General features: G+C 43.1%; 1 protein-coding gene across 1 annotated transcript in view; it reads left to right on the top strand.

Annotated features, from left to right (window-relative positions):
* Window positions 1-26,882, top strand: part of COL22A1 (collagen type XXII alpha 1 chain) — a 1,250,061-nt gene that overhangs the window by 1,014,734 nt on the left and 208,445 nt on the right. The window contains exons 26-30 of the mRNA XM_069621676.1: window positions 7,092-7,145; window positions 9,949-10,002; window positions 13,369-13,422; window positions 20,604-20,648; window positions 24,951-25,013. Coding sequence (XP_069477777.1) covers window positions 7,092-7,145; window positions 9,949-10,002; window positions 13,369-13,422; window positions 20,604-20,648; window positions 24,951-25,013 — 270 coding nt within the window. The remainder of the gene's footprint in view (window positions 1-7,091; window positions 7,146-9,948; window positions 10,003-13,368; window positions 13,423-20,603; window positions 20,649-24,950; window positions 25,014-26,882) is intronic.

Raw genomic sequence — 26,882 nt, 5'->3', positions numbered from 1 at the left:
AAGCATCACTTTGATAAACCAGGAACACGTATCATCTATCACGTTCCATGAGGTGCCAAGCTGCTCCAGAAACACACATATAATGGATGACAACACAACACAGAGTTTCCAATGATCATTTGTATTCAGGTAACGCTGAGCACACTCAGTGAAACTTTACAGCTCACATTCTTTCCAACTCCTTGAACTACTTAGCGACATTGACATGACAGCTGATTACTCGGGACAGGAGTGATGGCATGTCACATTTCAATCACAAAGGCTTCTCAGTGTTTATGGTGCCAGGTTTACGCCAAATGATGTAATTTGCACACTGGTGCATAGCAGCTCATCCCTCCATTTGCTTATGCAACTAATTTCCACCTACAGGTCTTCTACAATTGACTGGGCCCTAGCTGGCCGTTAGGGTTGGGAGTCCCTGAATTTAATATTCCAGAGGTTGAAACAGCTTCACATGTTGGGTCGATGAGCCACCTTAATGGATCTTTAGACACCTGAGTTATCACAAAACAGTTCCTCCACCTTTTATATCATCCATCCTCTATAACTGTTCTCTCTCTTTTCCATCCTCTTATCATCTTTATCTTTTCCCTACCCCTATTCCTCTGCGAAGACTCTGGTCTGGACATCCTAGGCAGGGGCAACATGTACCCAATTTGAGACAAACCAAGACACTCTGAGACCAATATACTGGCGATTTGGCACAACCTAAAAACGTTGTAACAAAACATAGAATTGATCTCACCCAAACAAGCACACCCTATAATTATGAACCGGACAACAAAACAAAACATCACAACACTTTTCAAAAAATGTGCCTCATTATCGCTTGTTGGCGCGACATAATACATGCATCCTTTCTAGAAACAACTACTGCCACTCCATACACATCTCCCAGTCAAAGCTTAACTGATAGGACCATATGTGTGTGTGTGTATGCAGTGAACACATTATGCTAGTGTTTTCAATACATGGAGAGGTGTGCAAACCAGGCTTCTGAAATGCATGGAGCATGGAAACAGTCACACAGCTGATTGATATATTCGCAATACCTTATGAATCCTACTTTTGAAGGACTACTCGGCGGCACCTGACAACGTGGAACATAGGATCCGCTTGAACATCAGCAAGGCACGTATTTGCAAAGGCCACGATAACAATTCTTTCCACAATCATTGCTCCAAGCTAGCCAGTACCAAACATTCCAAAACCACTCACTGTCTGATGCCAGTAAGTGGCTGTTGCTTGGGGACAAATAATGTCCACGCAGCTTGCATATGTTAACTCTTGGGTAGCTCAATAACACAACATGGGCACACACAACTATAATATAGTAATAACAACTGTAGAGGGGACTATGATCGATGCAGACTCCTTAATAAACACCTGTTAAGATGTTCTCTCATAATTTTAGCTACAAACATAGACATCAAAATAATTAAATCCAAGACTTTGTATATGATTGAGGTAGTATGCAGTGATTGTATTGACTATAAAATAACTAATACAATTACAACAAATACAAAAACAATGAAAACGAAAATAATACATTTGGGAAAAAAATAGAAATGCATTTGTGAGTGGGAATAGTGGTTTTTGGGGTGGAGGAAAAGTATTAGTTGTTTTGTGTTTGTTGAAATTTCATTAGTTGTTTTGGGATTCAATGAAATCACATGCAACTGATTGATATTCTTTTATAGACCAGCATATATGCTGGATGACTAATGAGGTAGGTTGAGTCAGCCTGGAAAACTACATGGTGGTGCAACAGCTAAACACATGCTCCTGTTCCATGTGCTTAATATGAAATTGGCAGGTTTGATTTTTGATGGATTCTACAATACACAGAAAATACTGTTGTTTTGCATATAGCACCCATAGCTGGAAATACCATGGGCCTCATTATGAGTCCGGCGGTAGTCATGAATTTACCGGCACCCTGCAATGGGAACTCACCAGGGCATTCCAGCCCCGGCGGACCCGGTAAATCCCCATTGCCGGGTGCCGGTAATTATTACTCTCCACTCCCATTTCAGTCCCATTGGACTCAATGGGAATGGGGAGTCCGGATGCACCGGCAACATTCATGAATGGTGCAAGTGCATCCATTGAGGTCAGCTCATGGGTGCCGGTCTGCCCACCAGGTAAGACCTGGCGGGCAGAAAGGCACCCACGTGCAGAACTCGTGGTTTGCCTGTCCGGTAACAATGGTGCTGGTAGCTTAGCTTAGCGGCACCATTGTTACCAGACGGGCACACTTATAATGAGGCCCCATGTCCCTATGTACATGTTTTTTTGCATGTGCATCTACTTTTCAGAATAGCATAAAGGTGAAAGAAAACAAAATACTAAAACAAACAAGCCTTGGCAAATCACTATCAATGGCTGTCTCAATGCTCCAATAATGCCATCATAAGCGTATGACAATCACCACATAATAAGGTATAACTCCACATCTGCAGGAATTGCATGCATATGCTCTGTGTATCATTGACGATCCCAAACATGAATTCATATTCCTTTTAAGTCATGTCATGAATGTATAATCGATCACTGTACACAATTGTTAGCCCCACATTTACAGATACTGCTAGCAAATGCCATGTTTACCCAATAAATCCATAACAATAATAATACTATTTTAAGCTTGGTATACTCAGGCATTGGAGTTGGACTTCATAATTTAGGGTTTGTATATATTGAATGTATTCTTGTTTCCAAATACGAAGACTATTAAATCAAACAAGCCATGTCATGATTGATGGGTAACTTAGTCACCAGTCTTGACTATCAGATAAGCACAGGATCACCACTAAAAAACAAAAAAACAGACCTAGATGGCGAACCGCCATTATCTGCCCACAGAGATACTCTATCTCTGTGGTGGGTACCATGTTAAATGCATCTCAAATCATTAGCTTGCAAATCTTTTATCAGCAAAAACACATCTGTAATGTCCAGAGTGGCACAATGCCCTCCTGGTTGTAACAAGGCTCCTAACCCAAATCTGGCAAGACTTCCACAGTGATGGGCTTGAGATGACCTCTAAACCCCAAGTAAGGCATAATGGCATTTTGACCCTGGATTACCTTTACATTATCCAATGAGGCAAACTTTAATTCAGGGACACAGTAAAGTTTGAGCTAAGACTGAAAAAGTCGAAATTGTAAAATAATTAAATCTCTGGCTTGACACACTACTTACAATAGCCAATTCTAGAACACTATGGATTCTATGATTTCAGACACACCTCTACTACTGTCATGTTTGCAAATAGCCGGACGGGCTTGAGGACGTCCCTCCCTTCCCCCCACAACCTTTATCAATGACAACATCAACACTTTACTACTGGCTGTCTCCATAGTTTCAACTCATCTGTCAGAACAGAAAGTATTCCAGGACCTCTCTAAGAGGAAATAATGTTGCCTTTGCTAAAGAAATTCCCACTTGTGTGCAATAACATACCCCCCACAACCCTATATCGAAGAACACACACTTGGGAAAAATAGTGGGTAAAAAAACAACAGTACCATTATCTGAACTTAGTGAATGATTTGACTCCTTAAATGTCAACTAGTTGGATATAAGACAATTCAGTTAGGCAGAAACAGCTTTTATGTCATGGCCGCCGGGCATGTGGTGCGTTTTATAAAAAGGTTTAATCGATACATAAATAAAATCAGGAAATGGTCCTCATAGCACTTGAAAAGATATTTCCTTTGGTACCCATCCTACTAGAACGTTCTGCAGATTATGATAGAACATATCACACCACACTCATTTACATACTTAACTTTACCGTGGCATACATTGATCTTGTCATTCCTCATTAATCACACCACATATGTTAATGTAAGTGAATTCGGATGGAACCTATCTAATCTGAGGCATCCTTCAGGAATCAGCACTCTCCCTGTGGCTGTTCAACACATACATCAGGTCCTGGGAATATATCCTCTATACTAATGAGATTCCTGCTTTTCACTGATGATGGCCAAAGAGCTCAAACCATTAACAGTAATGCCAAACCTCCAGATAAGATCCCAAAACTGCCTCTGTGGTGGTGCATGACCTCCTTTGGTTAAATATCCTCAAACACAACCCTGCAAAGAAATATATGTTCACGTTTGGATGTTATAGTCCCATGCACACCTCTCAAGTGGCCAGATACCCTATCCCCTTCTCCTCCTTGCAATTCATGAAAAGACATCTAAGCTTCATCACCATCACTGGGATGTCCAGCAAGTCAATGAAATCTCCTGCACAGCCCCCTCCACACGTCATGCTGTGTGAGAAAATCGTGCTTACCCTGAGTTGGCCAAGAAAACAGATTTGCCCAGGCACTTACCCCGTCAAACCTGCACTACTGTAACTCAATGCATGTGGGCCCCAACAAACACCAGACCCACCAGCTTAGTCACATCCATAACTCTCCTGCAGGAGAGGTATTAAACATTGGCAGCAGTTAAGGTACAAGGATGGTGTCTTATCAAAACTGAAATCTGTCAGGAGGTTTTGTGCTTGACCTTCAGATTCCGATATAACAAAGCACCCAAGTACTACAGCACTCCACTGTTCCAACTGGACACCTTGGGCCTCATTACGACCCGTGCGGAATGGGTTAACGGGTTCCGCTAATGGATGCAGACCCGTTAACACCATTCCGCACGATTACGAGGTCCCCTCGTGGGACGCCTGGCAAAACCAGGGGTCGTTACCAGGTCCCGCGAGCGGACCAGGGAGCTAACAACGTGCCGGCCGTAATTGGGCCGATGTTAGCTCCAACTCCCATTCCCATTGAGCCCTATGGGGGCTCAGTGGGAATGGGGAAGGTCCGGGCCCGGGTTCCCTGAGGGAGGAATTACCGGGCCCTCCGAACTCGGAATGGCCCGGTAATTCCCCATTCCGCCAAACTCGTAATGAGGCCCATTATGTTTTGTGAATTAAATCCTTTTGACTGCCCACACATCAATGACATGGATAATGAGTTTGGTGGGCCCTCTCTGTGACTGCCACAGAACTGTGGAATGAATTACTACCTTTGAAATGAAACTAATTATAAAAGGTTCAGGAGAACTCTAAAATCAGAATTGTTTAAGTCAGTCTCCCCAGAAAATGTACAGACTTGGTGACCTTGAGAACCCAGATGATCCACCTAGATTCCCTGACTGTGAGGGGACGGGAGGAGTCTACTATTCGTTCTTCTTTGCTCTGTATGTATGTTGTTGTGATCTTGTGTCAGGATCATAGTTCCTCCCCCGCACCTCAAAACATTTCAAGTTTTTTCTCATTAGTTGTTTTCGAAAATCTTTATACAGATTTGTGTGCACTAACGCTTTCTGTTCTTGTTTGCATTGCTGGGTTTTGTCGGCCATGCCCTACTCAGTCCTATATGATTTTGTAGAGTTTATTTTGTCAAATTAGATTTTGTCTCATTTTTGTTTTTCTTTTTTTTACATTTTGCTGCAACTATGTGTGGGGGAGACCCCACGCAAACCACCTAAAAAACCCTGTTTCTTTATTATCTTGATTATCCATGCTCCACATATACTTGTGGCCAAATTCATCTAAATAAAATCAACAAATTCGAATTTGACAGATTCTTCCACGGTGTAGTCTCCCTAACCCCCCTACTCTAAGTCCTAGCAAGTAAGACTTAGAGTAGGGGAGTTTTTTGAAAGAGCTCATTGCGCCCCCTGTATCGATGTTATCATTCCTATTTTTCTTAGATCTGGTGTTAAGATATGTTCATGATATTATGTCAAAGAGGAATGAACACTTCTCTGCACTGTAGCACAATGTCAATTCCCTCATTTCTCCTTCACTCCTGGTGCTTTTACTTAAATTGTTGTAAGTATATGATAATAGAACAAATAAAACACATATAGAAACAGGTGTATTTGTTACCTGTCACTGCCAATACCAATGTTCTTTTTTTCCACTCCACTAGTTTTCTTAAACCCAAAAACCTCCACACCGGTGGCACCAAGCTATAAAGCTTCTGATCCTCATCCTGTCAGAAACTCCTTCAGTTGAAATGTTAGCTTTATGCACGAGAGGCCACACAATGACGGGGAATCCTAAGGCATACATTGCAACACGTACTATTCAGAAATCCCCACAATGTCGTCCGTAATGTAGACATTTACAAATGATTTGAGTCAGGTGTGCGTGCACCAGCCAAACAATGTCACCTGGTGCTATCTTTCCATAGACATTTAGCTACACACTGACAGTGCTCTAAGTATGCGGTTTACACAACACAATGTAACCAGTTCATAAAAAAAACGTGTATATGCGCCTTTGTGTATACAGCTCCATTGGGTATCCCTACAAAATATCCCCACCAGAAATATCACCATATATATGGCCGTTTGTCTCGCCAAAGGCGATATTTTTAGGAAGGATATTTTATGGGAGCGGGAGTTGCGGGGGTGTCCACCACACATTTTAAAATAATGCAGGGTTGCGGGGGTGCCCCCCGAAGGGTCCATAGGTCAATATCGCGCAAATATATGGGGATATTTTTGTATAGCGATATTTTTGCGGGGATATTAACACATGGAACCCTCCATTGCAAGTACCATCACAGACAGTATTAAATTAACGATTTGTTTCTGACATACACTGATAACAAACGACAATATTGTTCTGCCCTTTGGGAATGAGTTTCTCTCCAGAAGGAGCTATAACGCTTCATGAGCTGATCTTGAACCATCTTTACAAACCTGTGCCACATGGAAAGAGTTACCACAATGCATTGTGTCTTTGTAAGCTAAAGCACACTACACGTATCAATAGTACATATGACACAACTATGGTAGACATAGCTTACTTAGCCAGAGACCACATTCCACAACCTAAATGTTCTGTGTGAATATTTGCAATGCACAAGGCATTCTGCGATCATTCGGTTGTGCGTTGTCGTTCCCAACATATTTGCTACCTGGACAGAGTGACAGAATGTGCTCTGTTTGTTGAACACACACATTGTCATAATCCCACTTATGATGCTGATCTCCTCTTGCTTGTACGCTGGTTCAAGTCTTACAAAAATCAGGTCTAATCTAGAATGTTCTTTTTATTTTCAGGGTCTACCTGGGGAACTTGGCTTTACTGGTAAACCAGGTCAGGTTGGCCAACCTGTAAGTATTTCTTTGTCTAATACTTTTGTATGTAAAGAAAGTGTATTGATCTTTGCATGAACACAGCATTCATATTAGCCAAAAGCAATGAATAACTGACCAGACCTGTCTGTTTGTATCAAATAATGGATCTACGTGATCCGACCACGACTGATTTTGCCGCGGCTGAATGATCGCATGTGAAATGTACGAACCACAAAAGGTTCATACATTTCCTATGCGAACACATGTTCAAAACCCCTACATACCCACACCCCCAACCACACCCATGACACACCCCCCACATACCGCCACCCACACCCACAATATACCTACACCCCACTTACCTGTCATTGCGTCGCGCTGTGTCCCTGCAGTGCCAGTTCCCTTTCACTTCTGTGATCGGGAACCGGAGCCGCAGGGTCCTTTTCTTTTTTTTTTCTGGAGCTGCAGGGGTTTCCCCCGCAACACCTGCTCACCATACTGTAAAGTATAGGGAAGCAGGGTGTTGCGGGGGACATCCTCGCAGCCCCCACACTCTTTTTTTGTATATACTTACCTGCAATGCTACCACCAAAGGTTCAAACTTTTGGTGTTCGATTCTTTTGTGGTAGCATTTTTCAGACTTTTTTTTACGGTCGGACCTTTTGTTTTCGGTCCAATCGTACAATTCCTCAACTAATATGCATGCCAAACAGCACGAAATGAGATGCAGTACTCTGATCAATGCACATCATTGTATACAAGGCATCTAGAAGTTAAGAACCATAGTGTAAAGGCCACAACAGGAAATCAAAACACAAAAGAGAAATAGAACAAAAAAACACAAACAGCCCATTTCATACAGTTTTCATGGTAGTTCCGAACATGTTCCTGCCATGTCCATGCACCTGTGGAATAAAGTAACCCTGGGGCGCTGCACTATTACTGCACGCACTTATTCCATGCAGCACTTTCTTTCACGTGACCATATCCTTGCAGCCCAATTATTTATGTATGTTGTTCAACTGAAGGTTAATGGCCCTCATTACGAGTTTGGCGGCAGCCATGGTGCTATAATCTCCATGGCAGCCACCAAACCGGGCTCATTTACCGGGTTCCTGCAATGGGGACTTAGCGGGTCATTCCGACATAGGTGGACCTGGTGAGTCGTCCTTGCAGGAACCATTCCCCATTCCCATTGAGCCCAGATAGGGCTCAATGGGAATGGGGAAGGAGGTAACAACGGTCACATTATGAGTGTCCCATTGTTACTTCCCTCTTCCCCTCGCGGGACCCGGAAAGGACGCCTGATCTGGGTCTCGCGAAGGGAACCTCATATTCAGACCTGACGGAATGAAGGGGGACGGTCCCGTCCCGGCCCCCTTCATTCCGTGAGCGCCAGCCTTATAATGAGGCCCTATGTGTTCACATTTCCATGCATGGATATGGAAATGCAAGTTGGAAAATAACTAAATAACTACTGTAGCATCATATATGAAACACTGCTTTCTTGCAAGACGATGGATGATATGTCAAGTCCTGTAGCTTCCTAACTATGAAGGGAGTGCCAAGTACCAACACACATGAATGGAGACAGCACGTAGAATAGCCAGCCTAGCATCCTCAATGAAACACTACAGTCTTGGGCGGTGGTGGAAGATGGGAGAAGTCATGTTACATCCTAAGTGTACAGGGAGTTCCCAGCATCCAAACATATGAATGTTGACAGCGGGCACAATAACTACCCTGGCATCATCAATGAACCACGACTGCCTTGGGAGGTGGGGGAAGGTGTGAGAAGTTGCGTTACTACTTTAGTGTAAATGAGCTCGCAGCTTCCATATATATGCACATTGCAACCACTTTGTGAAAACACATGCATTTCCCTTCAAATATAATACATTTTGCGCACACATAAGATTCACGTATTCACCAAAGAAGGATGCTTACTCTGCGCTGTCAGAGATCGTCTCACATGTGGACAGTCTGTGCGCAGCAAGTAAGTGACTGGATTGGCGTAAAAGATGCCATCTAAAATACCACCAGTCTTCATCGGCATTGTGCGAGTAGGCAAAGAGGGGGCGAGAGCAGTCAGCGCAAATGAGAGAAAGAGCAGGGCATGGTGGACCAGAAAAGACCATCACATCATGCCCCTCTTTTTGGCTGGGACCCCACTTGCTTCTCCTATAGCTGGTGTACAATAGGTCATACCTGAGACTGGGGAACATGTTTAAGAACCCCGTAAGTGATTTTGTTTCAACATTTTAGAAAAGTGTGTCGCTTCTTCTACTGTTTGATAATTAATTAATTGTAAGTATGCAATTGCATTATCTTCACATTTGGCATTTCCGTGTGCATATGAACTGACTTCCACTTGCAAAATGTGTGCGTATTTTGCGAATTTGGTTCAGGTGCAAGGTGTGCAGATTGCTCACTGACTGAATGAGAGTCGCAATTTACAACGTACTTTTTTATTTTTATTTGGTTAGTTGATGACATCAACCTTTCAAATATCAAGCATTTGAACAACACATTTAAAACAGATGCAAAGAAATTTAAACAACCATGCAATCCCATTATGATTCTTTCATCTGTAAGAAACATTATGATAATGAGAATAGTAAATTACATACACAATTAGGTGCACATAGCATCAGCCAGACTGTGCTCTTGTATGACACGTGTTATGTGAATCAGACAGTGTATGTCGAAGGGTCATGTGACATAACTATAACGTGTTGATGGACATAGCGTAACCGCCTGGCATACTGCCCATGCATCTTCATTAAACTCACCGTTCTTTTTTCATTTCCTTGAACCTCGTTGTATTTGTTCCTTGTAGGGCCCCCCTGGAAAGGATGGTTTTGCGGGCCTGCCGGGAATTCAAGGAATACAGGTGTGTAGGAATTGTGAACAGTCGGCACGTCTTGTGTCTCGATGGATGAAAACAGGGACAGACTGGGCCGAGATGCAATGCGGAGACGCCCCCTTGCGTCGAGGTGTTGATGGTCTGTGCATGGCATGATGAAAGCATCAAATAGTGTCGATACCCTCCATGAATAATATTAAATATGTACTTCCGATCAAGGACGATTGCTGATGTCTACACCTGATACAAACCCCAGCCATTCAATAATCTGCACTGGTAGTGGTAATGGTCATGTTTATTTATAAAGCACCTAGACGCAGGGCAAGTGTTTCAAAGCGCTCACTAATCCTCATGTGGCCGTACTCTTCCAATACTATCAATTCCCCACGAGTGTTCTTGCCTCACGTGGAGCACAGTCAAAATAACTCACCCGCAGTTAAGTATAGTTAAAAAAAAAAAGGAAACAACTTTTACTCAACAACATAATACGATACAGTAGAATAAAGTAATAATAGCCTGTGTTTAAAAAAAAAAAGGGAACACTGCAGTAGAACAAGGCAAGTAGGATCACACTACCGACTTGGAGCAATGTGGTTTGGAGCAGGTACCACCTGGGAGGTGCATTGGAAGGATTCTTTGGGCTACTGTAAGAGCATTCTCTTTCTGAAAGTATGCCTTCACCGTGGCAAACACATACGTGCACATGAAGGGGTGCTGTGTGGCGCTGGGTATGTGACACCCCTCAGGCCTATAACAGTAAGTCAATAGGAAACCAGTCAACTTTTAAAAAAAAAATAATAATAAATAACATTATTTGCCCTATGTTTTTGCAAAAAAAAAAAAAAAACATTGGGCCTGATTTACAAAAGCATTTCGATTGGAAAATACCTAGGGTAGGTAGAGATTGTTTTACTTTTCATATTACGAAATGACTTCATTTTTGCAGCATGTAACACCTTCTGTGTAACTTTAGTTATTTCTACCAATTCATCGGTGCCTCTTCTTTTTTCAGCTGGGGTTCAGCCTGAGTTGCTATTCTGGGGATATGTTCACATGGAACCGTTCACCCACACTGCAATGCACTGTTTACATCTGAGCACCCCCTTCACACTTCCTACCCAGGAATCCTTGAACCAACATGCACCATGTATCAGGTTTAGAAGCGTGGTCCATAACCAAAGTGTGATGGATTGGACTTTACATTTGCAAATGGTCTAGAAACTAAAGTGTCATTATATGAATTAGCAAAATATGAGAACAGAAGTAACTTGACATCGGATCGTATTATAATTGTATGTGTTATTTGAAGGGCACTAGTTTGTCCTTCATTGCAATGCAATTATCTTCATAAAACTGCCTGCATCTCTTTGTTAGGCCTGCAAGGAAATGACAAACAACTTGTTGTCAATATCATTAAAAAAAAACTTCATAGTCAAAAACATAGGACTACAACTCTGCATAGTTGTCTAACTGATGCACAGTTGTAGCGTCTCCATGGTACATTTGTTCATGTCAGCAATTGCGCATCATTGTTGTATAGGTTCATATTATGTTTACGCCATGGTGGTTGGCGGATTTACCGCCCCATTCCAACCTTGGCGGGGCGGTAAATCCCCATTTTCCCATTTACCCTTCCCCATTCCCATTTTGCCCCATAGGGCATAATGGGAGTGGGGAAGGCGTTAATTACGCCACCGTAAATTACGGTGGCGTAATTAACTCCATGGTCCCTTAGCGCCATGGATTTTAACACCTGCTAAAAGCAGGTGTTAAAACCTCCATGGCGCTAAGGGACCTCGTACTCAGGCGGTAAGGGTCGGCGCTGTTTACGCCACCGTAAAACCCTTACCGCCTGAGTCGTAATGAGGCCCAATGAGTTGGAACTGTCAGCTCCACATTCTCCTGGCTTACCTGATGTTACTACTGCCAAGGTCTTGCTAAAATGCTAGGTTTAAGCTCATTTCTGAACCTCAGGAATTGTGGTTCAGCCCTGCCGAATAAGGTGAGATTGTTGCATGTCATGCTATTAGCTTCTTTTGTGCACATATATAGTGCAACATTAACAGGATCACAACACAAAGGAATACAATACAAATACAGTGTTTGTTTGTGCATTTATATAGCGCTACGAACCCACAGGTATCTGAGCGCTGCTTATTTCCCACAGTGTGTGGTGCTCATTTATTGACCTCGGAAGGATGAAAGGCTGGGTTTGGCCTCAGCCGGGATTCGAACCTGCATCAGCAGGCTCTACACAGATTTCAAAGCGAGCACTCCTACTCGCTGTGCTATCTGACCGGCTATGTGTGGGCACCTAATCATATCTTACAAAAAATAGTGAAGAGACAGATAAAGCAATGTCGGGGGCTCTCATCTGTCCCTTCCTCAGTTCTTGGTGGCTCAACGGCATCCACTCTGGCTGAGGGATTCTGCCTTTGCAAATTGACTAGGTTTGGATGCAGTGAGCTGTGCTGCTACAAGCTGTGAGCTGGAATCAAGTTGGTTTGAACTGTTAGCCCAATTTTTACTATCCCTGAGTAGAGTAGCAATTATTCTAATCCTTGAATATGGTATAAACATGTAAAAATTGTGTTGTTGAAGATTGGTCTGAGTGATCTTTGGTTTGCTCCAGAATCTAGAAAGCCGGGGCGTTCATAGTTCATGAAGTCAGGGTATTGGATGTGGCCTTAAAGGATTTGCTGCGTGCCAAAGAGCCAAAAATCCTCTGCCAAGTTTACATGCGTAATAAGAGTACAATTGGCTTAGAATAATATTTTTCCTGGATTACGAAACCTGGGGAGAAGTCCCTGTATAAAAAGTTGTGTCTTGGAACCCTCCAACTAAAATATTTTACGGAGAATTGGACAAAGGTGGAATATGGGCTGTCTATAGTGATGTTATCTAAGGGAGGACATATATAATTTCCTGTTCTTTTGTCCTTATTTGAAATCCTTATGGCGAAAGTGGCTTGTACCACTCTTTAAATTAAACAATATCTTTTGGTGCATGGGGCCGGAAAAAAAATGGCTCCCATTCCTATTTGAGTCCCATTGGACTCAATGGGAATGGGGAGGACGGTAGCACCCGCTCGCAGTACTTGGAGTATGCCGGTCCGGTAACAACGGTGCTTACCATTGTTACCGGACCGGCATACTCATAATGAGGTCCAATGTCTCTAGTCTGGCCCTGTGGAGGAGAGGGTGGACCTTGGCCTTCAGGCTACAGCATGCATACCCTACTTGTGTTTGTGTAACACACCATTCAAGCTCATAGAAAAAAACTAGGTAACTGGGGCACTATCATGCAGGCTACTGTTTCACAGCATATGGACCATTTCCAGTTAAATACATGCCACGCTTGAACTTTAACACCATTCTTTCTTCTTTCCCATAGGGTGAACGTGGTGAACGAGGAGAAGATGGACTCCCTGGTAAAATTGGCCCAAAGGTAAGACTAAGACAATTGGTTGTTTCTTAAAAGGTAACGTGACAATGTTATGAAATTGGTTATTTATAACGCGCTTAATACCCAGTGGTTTCTAGGCGTGGACCCGGGGATCGAACCTGTGTCGCTGTGCATCTCGTATTGCTTCCAAGACGAGCGCATTGCCCCTGATCTATCCTCCCAAGTTAACATGACATTATGACACTGTTCAATCAGTAAACAGAAAAGTGCCATTTTTTATTTACAACAGTTGCCCTGGCAAAATGTGTTGCAGATGTACCTTAGCAAAGTCTTCTGTTATTGAAACAGGGCGGAGCTTTTAAACTCTTTCACACGCAGTGCATTGATAGAGACAGCAGATCCCATGTGGTTGAGTCACCTCACCGAATTAGTTTGTGTTCAGACATGTAGTGTCAGCTAACATTTTGAAAGGATTCATTCTTAATGTTGGGAATGAGTGAGTAAGTGAAGTCCGTGAAAGAGCCTGATAAGTGACAGGTCTGAACATGGAACATGTTGTGGTTCTTGTTAATGGCCTTTCACATAGTATTCACATTGAAGCCCCATGTGCCATGCCCAAACATGTGTTCTCGTTGCCAAATCTGCAGAGCTAAAGGTCGTAAGCCCCTCACGATATGATTGGTTATTTATTACGTGCTTAATACCCAGAGGTTTCTAAGCGCAGACCCGGAGATCGACCCTGAGTTGCTCTGTGTCCTCTTGCTTCCAAGGAGAGCATGTTGCCCCTGAGCTATCCTCCCGAGAAGGAGGATGTACTGTGTGTACTGTTTTTATCCATACATCCAGATGCTCTCCCTCCACCCCAGATTGTTGTGGACCTGTCCGCCTCTAGCAGACCGGGTGGGAAATCTGCCCTACGGGTGCCGGATTTTGCATCACTCGATTCAGGATTTTCCAATCCCCAATTACCTTAGCCTGCCGTCACATGCCACCCAATTACCTTAGCCTGCCGTCACATGCCACCCAATTACCTTAGCCTGCCGTCACATGCCATGTTCCTCCCTTTCCTCTATTCCAGGCCCATTAGACCAACAGCAATTTCTTTGTGTTTTCTTTTTTTTGTATTTATACGTGTCCTTTTATTTGTATTTTTTTAAAGTACCAACATTTTCTTTTAATGAGTGTTCTGCTATGGCCTTTTACACCTTTCACCTTTGAAAATTTAAAATATAAATAATAGAAACGTCTTAATTAATTTTTATTTTCCTGTTAACCTTCTTCTGAGAATACGTCATACGCATCGCATCGGCAAAGCAACAAGGCTTTGAGCAGCGCCTAATGGATGCTTGGGACATTGACGATTACCCTAAAGATGCAGAGATTATGATCATTAATGATGGCGATTACAGCCTAGTCATGCACTGGTTGTTTCATCCTAGTCACCCATTTGCGTACATGTCTCCTCCTAGAAGGAGTGAATGAGGGCAAACAGATCTGTGCTGGCTTTTGACCTGTTCCAAAATCCTGGCTGATAAGGCTAGAGTCAGGTTAACTCCGGTTCCAAATGGGCCTTAAGCTATTGAACCAATGAGAAGCCTTCCTCTCCTCCCTCTGATTTATTGATACAAGATCTTCTGACACTAAAGGCGTTTCCATTTCCCCATCTAAGTTTCATGATCATGATGGCATGTTATGTCTAGCCCCTCCCCACAAAAAACTAAGTATGTAGTCATCTGATTGGAATTTGAGGTTCTTCCTGGTAAAAAAAAAAAAAAAAAAAGAAAAAACTCCCAATAAAATTAGATAAAGCCCCGACAACATAGTGTATCTTTATTAGATGACTGGTGGTTGCACAACCTATTATGTGTGTTGATAACTCAGTGGTTATCTCGGATGCTTTTAAGGGCAAAATGCCTTCCTCCCTAATCTTGTTATGGAACGTAAAGTAAACATGTTTTTCAATATATGGGCCTTGCTTGAGTCAGGTTACTCAATTCTCTTCTGATGGCACCAAGGCTGCAGAAGAGTAAACTATTCTTTTGAATGCAGCTGATCATTATTAGTATAAATAGCTCACTGGGAACATCAGTGTATAATAAGACACTGTTACTCGTTTTATGAGGCTTCGTGCCTACTGCAAGTCCCCTACCTCAATATGCGACGTACAAAACAGTGTGTTAAGTGTTCCAGAGGTCATTGGTAAGCACAGAGCACAATCCATAGCCTTCCTTTAGTTTAACTGGCAGACAATTCAGGGCTCCCCAAACCAGGGCTCTGTATCTAGTCAGGGGACCTTAAATCGAGACTGAAGGGGATTTAAAGCCAGAAAGGATTTTTGTCTGGATAGATGTTATATGAACCCGGACCCTAATGGTGCCGCAGCATAACACCTTCTATTACTGGAGACCAAGAGGAAGACGGTACCATACTGGTGACTGCCATCTTGTCTGCAGATAACTGAGACCTGGTTGGCTTCATAAATTTAGATTTATTTATTTATTTATGTATTTATGTATTTATTTTATTTTCGAGAGTGATATGATATGATATGATTTGATATGGCATTTATAAAGCACCTATACACAGGTGTTTCAAGGCACGACGAGGCAAGAGAGGGAGAACAGAGGGAAGACAGACAACAAACCTACTAGGCCAAGTGTCATTCAGATCGTGCAAGTGCATGGGAAGGGGGAAGGGGAAAGTACATGGGGGGAGGGGGAAAGGGACAGGGCAATACAAGGTATAATAGAATAAATAACAAAATAAAGTACTGCCAGCAGGTGGCTGGAGTGCTTGTGGTAGGACTGTAGGGATACAGATAAGTGCGGGGGTATCTAGGAGGGCAGTACGATACCACAAGTGCGGGGGTATCTAGGAGGGCAGTGCAGGTGTGCGGCTGGCAGAGGGGGGGACCTGGGTCCGCGATCAGAGGGTGGCCAGGTGGACAAGTCCAGCATCAGTATAAGCCAGGAAATCAGCAGGGGAGAGGAGGAGAAAAAGCAGAAGCAAAGAGAAAGGTTTTGAGGTGCTTCCGGAACCAGAGTGCTAAAACAGGGGCCCATGGTCATGGTAGCGCTAGACAAGGACAGACAAAACAGTAAACATAAAAATGGCAGCATTCTCCCAGGCAGTCAGAACTCGGCAGGGGATGTATTTGACCAAACAGGATTGTGTTTAGACCACGCTTGAATACAGCCAGAGAAGAGCAAGCCCTGAGGTCAGGCAGCAGGACATTACAACATCTTGGGGCGACAAAAGGAAAAGATCCTTCAGTAATGAGTAAAAGTTTGGACTTTGAGGTTTGTAGAAGGTAGGAGTGTTCGACATCAGTGTTCTCCGGTTAGGAAGCCTTGACTGTCTACCTAATAGATAATCTGGGCTTTTCCCATAGAGATAGATATGTGTAATGCACAGTGTCTGAAATGTGATCCGCCTGTCGATGGGTAGCCAATGCAGGGATCTCCTGGTGTCAGCTACTTGATTGGATCTACACAAACCCATTACGACACAAACTGCATTATTTTCAACAACCTGTAGGTGGCTGATTTTGATCTCTAGCACCTTGAAGCGTCTTCTCTTGTGCTAGATGAAATTACCAATAAAGATCTCAGACCAAATAACTGGAGTCAAAGAATATGGCAAAGTATTACTCTATTCTCAATTTAATAAAGCTGGGTCAAGTGGCAGATAGATGCATGCACACTCACACACAAACTAGATTACACAGAGGTTTTATAACCCAATATGTGTCATCTATAATTTTATCTTACATGGCAAACTGTAAAACCTATCAACAGGAGGCATTGGTTAGGGGAACATATCTACTTATAGAATACATATGGGTTAGTACTTCATTGGCTGTCTCTTATCTGTGAGACACACCTTGAACAACTTCTAAATATGTATATAATACTTATTATAGCGGACAAAATGGCAGCGGATTAGTCTATGCAACATAGACCCACTGATTGGTTGGCACTTCCACCCAACCTTGGACTTTCGACTTGGCTAGCAGCATGTAAGCAACACAAAACCCAAGTGCTTGTGTCACATCAGATTCCTCCCTATTTTCCCAAGGAGTCCATCATCAAATACGTCTCACGTCCATGACTTATCCATCTACCTCCCTTTGTGCTTTGCAGCTATTCCTTGAAATAGCATCCTTGATCCCAGGCCAACATAGACTCCTATGCGTTTGCACACAAAGATTTTTTTCCAACGTCTCCTGATTCTGCAGCCATGGTCTGCATCTGAGGTAGCTGAATTGAATCTTTGCACTAGCTGACGTCATAGCAATCCTTGCCTCGTTATATTTTCCTCCATAGAAAGCTTCTAGGTATCGCATCTACCTTGCGTTGCTACATATTTCCACTTATTGGTCAACAAGTTAATTCTTATGATTACTTTATCATTTCGTACTTGTTTCTCTTATCACTTCAGTTACATCATCACTCTTCAGTATTTTCATATCATTTCAGTATGTCCTCATATAGCTTCTTTGTGACATCACTCTTCCCAGGTCAGATTTCACTCAGCACAACATGATATCTAGTGGTGCGTGCTGATATCCCTCCACACAACATCCTTCCACTCCTTCAGTGCTAAGATACATTTGATACCGTTTCTGAGTGCATATCGTCTCTCGTACACTTGATGCAGTATAGGCATAACACATGGAGTCCCATAAAGGGCCATTGTACTGCTGTTCCAGTATGATGGCGGTGAGGGGGTGGGAGTCAGGGATAATGTGTCCACCGCCTCTTCTACAAATTCACCCCTACCAATGCCCTGCAGAAGGCTGGAGCAATAGTCAAGACAGGCTCCAATAATCGCACAGGCTAGAATAGCACCGTTGGTGGAGTCAAGAAATGGTGTAAGCTATGCAAGTAGTTTGATGTAATAGGAGGTGTTGAAACAAGGCTGTTGATGTGGACCTTCATGCTGACCTCTTGGTCAAGGGTGACTCCAAGGATCTTGACCTTCAGCAAGGTAGCCAGGGTGCATTCGGGAATTTGTAAGGATTGGTAGGTGGCATCAAGCTTACGCAGCTGGGGTGCCGTACTGGTGATCATGATCTCCGGTTTTGTGTTGTTTAAAGCCAACCCATTATCAATCATCCAGATATGAATAATGCTGTAGATAGAATGGACGATGTTGGTGTCGTCGCTGTGGTTGCTTGAGAGTGCAATGAGGCATTGTGTGTCGTCAGTGTAATTGGCGTACACTATGCCTTCTGCGTCTAGCATCTCAAAAAGGGGACGGGTAAAGATGTTAAATAAGGTGTGGGACACACAGGACCCCTGAGGCACAACACAAGATACAAGCTTACCCTTAGAAATGGCGTCATCATGGTAAACATTAGCTATCCGGTCATCTAAAAAAGATTTCACCCAATTGGATGCCTCGACAGAGAAGTCTGGACACATTAATTGAATTGTCAACTAAATCAAAAGCCTTGATGAAGGCATTGATGCAGTAAAAAAGTCTTAATCTGTTTAAAGTTGACATACACTACTTTTTACAATGCAAATGCTGCTGCCTACCATAATAACCTACTCTATCTGATAGTATCATAGCAAACATGCTATAAATTACCATGGGTTATTTCATTATGCCTAACTGGCAGTCACATTTTCTTTCTGCTTTGATTCTCCTAATCAATAATTCTTCTCATCCACCAAGTCGTCCCTTGCCCCCACGTTTCCCAGTATCCCTGTGTTCTCTCACTGTGGTTGGCCAATACAGGCTTCATTTGGATGCCTTCATTTTGCCATCTTAGCTGCAATCATTAAGGATGGATTGTAATATTCATTGGTGTGTGGTCACACAATATCACCCATATCACCCATGAATGTCCTACTGGATCTTTATATTATTTTCAGTGGCATTGCAGGTTGACGGCAGTTTTCTAATTCGTATGGCATTTAACTAGTTCATGTTCACAGACTTTGCCTATCACATGCTACTGGGATACCTGGATGGTCAGCCTTTATTTTTCCAAATTATATAATGCTCCATGATCAGTTAGCCCTGTGTTGAGGTCATGGACCTTTAGTAAATTTAGAGTTTTTGTGGCTCACTTCTTAAACACTGTGGCAGCCATTAGAGACCTAGTCCAGCCCAGCTTGGTTGTAGTTCATTGATTGTATGGGTTTGAGCAACGTGTGCTGCGTGCCATGCTGTATTGCTTGCAAATGATTTGTGTTGGTGGTGGTGTCCATGGAAAAAGGTGAGGAGGCGTGTTTCTTTTAGATGAATGTCAAGGAAGGTATTGAGGCAGATCGCATCATGTGCCTTCAACAACTTCATCAATTGTATCTCACCGATAGGGTGGGGGATGCTGGTCCATAAGTGATGGATGTGTGTCCATTTGCAGTGTATGTCCCATGGTTTTATAGGCCTAAATCCCTTGCCCATTACTTCTCGTAATGATAGCAGTATGCGTACGACTGGTCCTCTTCCTGGCTCTCTTTCTATATCAATGGCGCTTCGGCCTGTCTGCTAATACTAAGTCCACCTATAGTGAGTTTGCGTTGCCTCTACTTCCCAATCCCCAGGATTTTGGTATCCAAGGCAGGGCTCATAATGTCCACTGAACCTCTGGGGCCTCCCCTTGCTGCATTTCCCTCGCCTCCTCTGCCATTAGAGCAGAGATTTTAATGTTAATGTTAAAGGATATTTATACTGCAGACTATCACCATTGTAGTGGTACGCTGGCGCTCTGGCAGATCTGAAAGAAAGGCGGTAGGTTAGGACGTGTTAGTAGGAAAAGGTTTGTAGAAAGAGCAAGTGAGCTGTGATGTGCTGTTGTCATCTTCAGTTCAGTTAACACCGTTTGCTGAGCTTTTTTGGTGTGGTATCCCGTTGGAGTCTGTTGGGTGCTGTTGTGTAAGGCTCTGTGTAGTGTGTTTGTTGTACAGAGATCTGTACAAGTCAAATCCAGCACATGTGCCATCCGCCCTGACTGTAGATTCACTCCACTGCAGACCTCTGGGATCAGGTGATCTAATATTTGTGCTTATGTTTGACATAGAGTACGTGATTTCTGCACTAATTTTGCTGCCTAGGTTATATGGAAGGGAACAGACAGGTTCAGCCCCAATCCTTATTGTCAACAGATGCTTGCACTAGGACAGAAATTAAGCTGTTCTGAATACTGCATTGCAATGCTATACAAACACCCAGCTCCTTTCGCTGTCACTAAATATGTGTTCTGTTCTTAGGGTGAAACCGGGGACCAGGGCCCTGCTGGGCATGCAGGTGACAAGGTAAGATGTGCACTCATTCTGATCCTCCTCATTCGTTCAGTGCTTCATAACGCCACACACACCACCCAGCTACATTCTTGAAATAGTGCAAAGTGCATGACGATGCGTAGTATCCCAGAAATACAAGATCTGTGTCCGATGGAAGGCTAGGCACGCCGGCCCTTAAAGGGACAAAAGTATGGAGGAAAGATGCTGGATGCTCAAGGCTGCAAGCAGTGGAGTATTCTACTTCCCCTTCTCAGTAAGGAAGACACAACTGTATAAGGCTGACATTTAACGTCATCGGTTTCACCCATAACTGCTTACATTGTTGGACTTGTATTACTTTTCTCTGACTTGGTGATGTGCCAGACAGGGCTCTGCAACCTTTGGCTCTCCACATGTTATGGACTATAACTCCCATCAGCCCCACAAAGCATAGTCAATGGTGAGGAATCATGGGGATTATAGGACATTACACCTGGAGAGCCACAGGTTGCAGAGACCTGTGGTAGGTGATTTCACTGTATGCTAGGTGTAAATACTAGCCTGTGCCGTTCATGTATTGTACAGTTGTATTGTCTTGCACTTGGAGAACCTGTGATGTACTGATCAAGTCTCCTGTTTATGGATATTGTTTTTCCTCTTGTTTCCTTTCCCCCTCCACGTAACCACACTATGCTTGCTTCCCCACCTTCCTTCACCCTCATACTTTCTGGTGAAATGAAGCAGCTTTTGTTCTGCATTTGATTTAAAACATATTACAGGATTCACCACCTGCTGTTGAGATCAATTTAAGGTTGTTGGCCATTTGCTCTCTAGGATATGATTTAAAAAATACATTTGAACCCAACAGGATTCATTTGTACAGTACAAAGAGGACAGTTCAATGTGTTGTATGGTGACATCATAGCACTGATAATACGCTCACGGTTCCAATGGGCTACTCAGCAGGAGCACACGTTTGGGCGGTTTTGGTCTGCTTGAAGAAAAAAAATGACCTTTTCCAATTTGACCACATTTTTGGGGGTCTGTTTTTTTCTTTGAAAATGCAGGGGAGACCCCTCCACTGCACCCACAAACCCCTCATCCCACCACCTCAACATATTCCCTTACCCCACCCCTAATATATATGTAATTTAATTTGCCAAAAATTCCCCCAAAAAACGATCAAAATAATTTGGTCAAATTGAAAAGGTCAATTTGGCCTGCGATCAAGTATGCTAATACCGTTTGGCCTCCTTGCTTCATCACCAGCATCTGCTCTCATAGTCAAAGGTCTGTACATGATTGCATTGGCTCATCGATTCGAAAGATAAATAAGACCAAGTCTTCATTCTATCACACAATGAAAGTAAATTGTGAATAGAAGATTGGATTTCTGGCAGACGCATTCCCATTTTTTTTAAGAGATGTTGTCACTTGAAAAACTGCCTATGGTTAACACAACAATATGTAGGTTATGATATGTGCATTTATTTATAACGTGCACCAAGGGGCCCGGAGGCATACGGGCTCTCTGCTCAGCACAAGATCTCAAACAAACAACTAAAGTATGAATGCCAACACAACAAACAACCAGTCATCTTCCCAGACCAACAACCGGGCAACACCCTATATGAACACATACGTCTTTAATTTCTTCTTGAACATTTCCTGCAATGTAATACCTCTGAGATCCGGAAGAATTGCTTTCCATGCCTTGGGAGTGGCTGCACAAACAGCACCTTTACTGACAATGGTCAGTTCAGTCGTTGGCACCCCCAGAAGAATTGGCACGATTAGCACTTAATGACCTCTGCACAGGTATTCTCATACGTTTTCCCGCCAGGTACTCTGGGCGCCAGGCACAGGGGTACTCCGCCCCGCCAGGCATTTATGCGTTATGGTCACCCGGCGATGTGATATTCTAACTTCAATAGGTAACCAGTGCAGATGGTTTCTAGCATCAGAGGTCTTTTCTGGTTATCCTGCACTCGCAAGAGTCTCTCTGATTATAATTCTCCATGATTCTGCAATGGGTTCTGCAGCTTCCAGACACTTGGATAGTCATTAGGGTCCGCATGGCATGACTATTAAACTGAACTGCAGGGGAACCTGAACTGTTGCACTTACCTGCAAAAAACCCCATCCATTCAGTTTTGGTCGTTTCCAGAAGGAAATTAAAACTGGGGCAAACTCAACTTTACTTTTTTATTCTCCCTTTCCACACTTTCCAGGAAGCATTTACAATAGATTCCTATGGAAAATGCCTGATTATAACATATGGGAAAGGTGGGCAGATTCCATAGGTGCCCTTTTGTTTTCCGTTAGCATTAAAATATGCTCTGGCAGAAAACAATGGTGCAATCTGTAGGCAGAGTTAGAATGCACAATGGAAATACAGTTATGTGCACTCAGATTCGAAGTAGCATTGCAAATACACCAGAATCCTAAAAACAAAGTGTAGAGAGTTGACGCATTTGTTTTGCGCTTTGCTTTTACGATTCTGGGGTTTGCAAAATGCCCCCGCCGCCCTCCCCATCCCACTGTTGCCCCAATGGCACCGCTTCCCTTGGCTTTCTGTGAAGGCAGTGACAAGTAACTAAGTTGTGAAAGAGAGGCATTTTCAGAGCAGATTTACAATCTCACAAATAGCGTGACTGTGGGTTTCTCTCTCTCTAGTATGACGTCTCCAGCCTATTCCTAAAGCAAACTCTCAAGTTGCCCTATGCCGTACTTGAATAGGCAAAATGATCCTGCTTGAGTAGGTGAAATGATGCTGCTAGAGTAGGTGAAATGATCTTGCGTGAGTAGGTGAATTGATCCTGCTAGAGTAGGTGAAATGATCCTGCTTGAGTAGGTGAAATGATCTTGCGTTAGTAGGTGAAATGCTCCTGTGTGAGTAGGTGAAATGATCCTGCTTGAGTAGGTGAAATGATCCTGCTAGAGTAGGTGAAATGCTCCTGTGTGAGTAGGCAAAATTATCCTGCTTGAGTAGGTGAAATGATCCTGCTAGAGTAGGTGAAATGATCCTGCTAGAGTAGGTGAAATGATCCTGCGTGAGTAGGTGAAATGATCCTGCGTGAGTAGGTGAATTGATCCTGCTAAAGTAGGTGAAATGATCCTGCTTGAGTAGGTGAAATGCTCCCGTGTGAGTAGGCGAAATGATCCTGCTTGAGTTGGTGAAATGATCCTGCTAGAGTAGGTGAAATGATCCTGTACGAGTAGGTGAAATGCTCCTGCGTGTGTAGGTGAAATGATCCTGCTTTTTCCTTTGAATTCTGGGATTTGTAGTGATGAATTTGAAATAGGATAAAAATAAAACTACACGTGCAAGAATGCGAAGAATACATCTAGGACCTGATGACATACAAACGTACGACATGGGGAAACGTGAGAGCTCTTCTGTAATATGCAATCTGAAACAAATGCCTGCCATGAAAATAACTTACTTGAAATTCCAATAAAACTCAGCAGCACTTTACTCTTGTTGGTAAACAGCTATTCTGATATATGAATTGGAGGATTTACAGTATGACAGGTGGTTGTTATTCTGTATATATTGGGTCAGACTGGGACAAGAAATAGGCCCGGTCACCCAAAAAAAAAATGACCCCCCCTCACCTCAAAAAAGTGGCCCAAACCTCACCTCACGACCCTTGATCTCTGATGACATTACCGGAAGTGATGTCATTTGACCCCACTCCAAAGTGACATCCCGGGAAGCGATGAAACACGACCTTTCACCCCTTGTCAAAACAGGAAGTGGCATCAAATAGCATTGTTCTTAAGTACACTAAATTACTGTGAATCCAAGCAGGCGTCCAAGGCCAAATGGTAATATGTTATTGTACAGCACTTACACTTAAGCTCTTTTTTATAGCACAAATATGCATACAATATCACCCAACCTGTGTTGGCACTCATTTATCGACCTAAGAAGGATGAAAGGCTTTTTGAATAAAAGAAGAAAAAAAATTGGAAAAAACAAATCCATTTTATTTTCTTCCAAATCGGCCCAGGCATGGCCAGAAACCTGCCCCGACTTCCCAGGGGCGAATCCGACCCTGTATACAAGTAAACATGCCGCATGCAAAATGTGAGCGGTCTAGTCATCCCGGTGCATACACAACCAAAATAGAAGATGTAGCGGGACACAATATTATTAGTTATCCAGCAGGTGGCAGCAGATCAATGGATTGATTGTTAGTGTAACTGAGTATTATTTCTTACAATGTCGTTTTCACTACACCACTGAAAAAAGAAAAAAGACAACATTGGGGTTTATCATATAAAACGACATTCTTATGAATATGTTCTTTATAACTCTCCTTTTATCAGGGTGAAGGAGGCCCTCCGGGCTTAAGCGGGATACCAGGTCGAAGAGGAGAGAAAGGAGATAAGGTAAGCGTGTTTCTTTATAATACCAGACCAGGGGCCTAATTCACAGAAGCCTTTTACAGTGGCAAAACCCCATTGTAAAACGCTCCTGTGAATCCGAGCCTTTATGTACAATGGAAGTGCTGCTGGAAAACGCAAGAGCACCGGGGAATGGCTGATCTAGAAATCATGAAAATGCTATTTCATGCTTAGATGACCTGTACAGCTCTTCGAAAGACTGCACTGGGGAGGTGGGTGTATGCCGAGTTTACAATTGAGCAAACCTGCCGTGTAAATATGTAACACAAATTAAAAAAAAAGTGCATCTGTTAAGAGATAAGAAGTCACTATATCATACTGTGCCGCCCTAATGGCACGCTCCACCCTTCATCTACATTCTGATTTCTGTGATGATGGGTGCCGCGGATAGAACACAACAATGACAATACGTAAAACGACGCCAACATCACGTCATTTCAGATTCCTTCTGCTTGTAAGCACTGCAATAACGTCTGTCATTATCAGCTATTGGAATGGTCGTCAATAACAATGTAGCTCAGCCCGCATAGTTTGAGGTTCTATAGAACATACCTTAATTAATAAAGGGACTTTAGATATGCAGCTATAAAAATCCCTGCCCCTCCACAAATCCACAAATTACCCTGCACAGTCCCACAATACCCTCCACAACCGAATCGCCATCCTACAACAGGTGCCTGATCTCGCCCGCTTTCTCCCACCATGCAACGTGAAACCACACACCGCATGACTCAGACCTGACCCGCAGCTGCCTCTTTCCTGACAGCCACAGACACTATTCACCTCAATATCACAGCCACACCTCATGTCCATACCTATGAATAATGTGTATCACCTTCCCCACCCAAATATCTCCCACTAGAGAGTCAAAGTGATGCGCCACAGCTGCACTCCACGCACCCCTCCACGTATATATATCAAATCAGAGCAGATCAGTATGGCACAAGTGTGGTGAGCCAACCAACGCACATCAATCTTTATTCGGAAGATAATATAGAATTGGAAGACCTGCAGCTAGTAGCAAGGCCAAGGGGGGTGGGGGAGGGGGCGACTGCCCAGTGATGTCTCAAGGAAAATAAAGCACCGGAAGCCTGTGCTAACTTGCGCTGTTCGTTTGGTATTTAGTATGAATCATAAAAGTTCAGATGGACAAAAAGTAAAGTGCTGGTTAATATTTATTGTGTGCTCTACCACGTGTTGCAACCCTTACAGGGTCTTTATCAAGCTAACAAGGCGGGGATCCAATATGTAGAAATAATAAGCACCTCTGACTCAAAACATAATAATGTATTATAGTTGGCATGTTAAACTGTAAAAATAAGCCATGCGTCGTGGCATGGTGGCTACTGGGGTCACACAATTATACAGGTATTGCATTTGGATATCATACTCGTGTGAGCTTGTTGAGCAGTACTCCAACTATGACAGGGTTTGATTTGTATTACCTCTCTGATCTGGCTGTCTGCCCAACTGCCATAGGGACAATACCCAGAAATGAGATTATGGTCCCGATTCATGGAACATTTTCCTATGGGATTGTGCCATTATAAAACACTCCTATGAATCAGGCCCTACGTGTTCCCCAAGAGGAAACCCATCATCATCCTCCCAGGGCAAAGATACCCTCTTGAAGAGGTCCACTGGGAACTCTAGTGCTTCAAATGTCATTGTGATATATCAAAGCCACTCTCACACTATGGTGCTGATCACAGACATTTTAAAAAAAAAAGTTTTTATTAAATTTTACAAACAAACAAACAAATAGTGCATGTTCCAACAGTTTCAATACACTTTTTTTTAACTTCCTAACCACTACTCCCTCTACCCCACCCCCTTGCGAGTCTTTTGCATTGA

Source organism: Ambystoma mexicanum, chromosome 5q (assembly GCF_040938575.1).
Source record: "Ambystoma mexicanum isolate Mex_15411 chromosome 5q, UKY_AmexF1_1, whole genome shotgun sequence".
NCBI lineage: Eukaryota > Metazoa > Chordata > Amphibia > Caudata > Ambystomatidae > Ambystoma > Ambystoma mexicanum.
The sequence above is the reverse complement of the archived record's forward strand: the minus strand, read 5'-3'. Positions and strand labels throughout refer to the sequence as shown.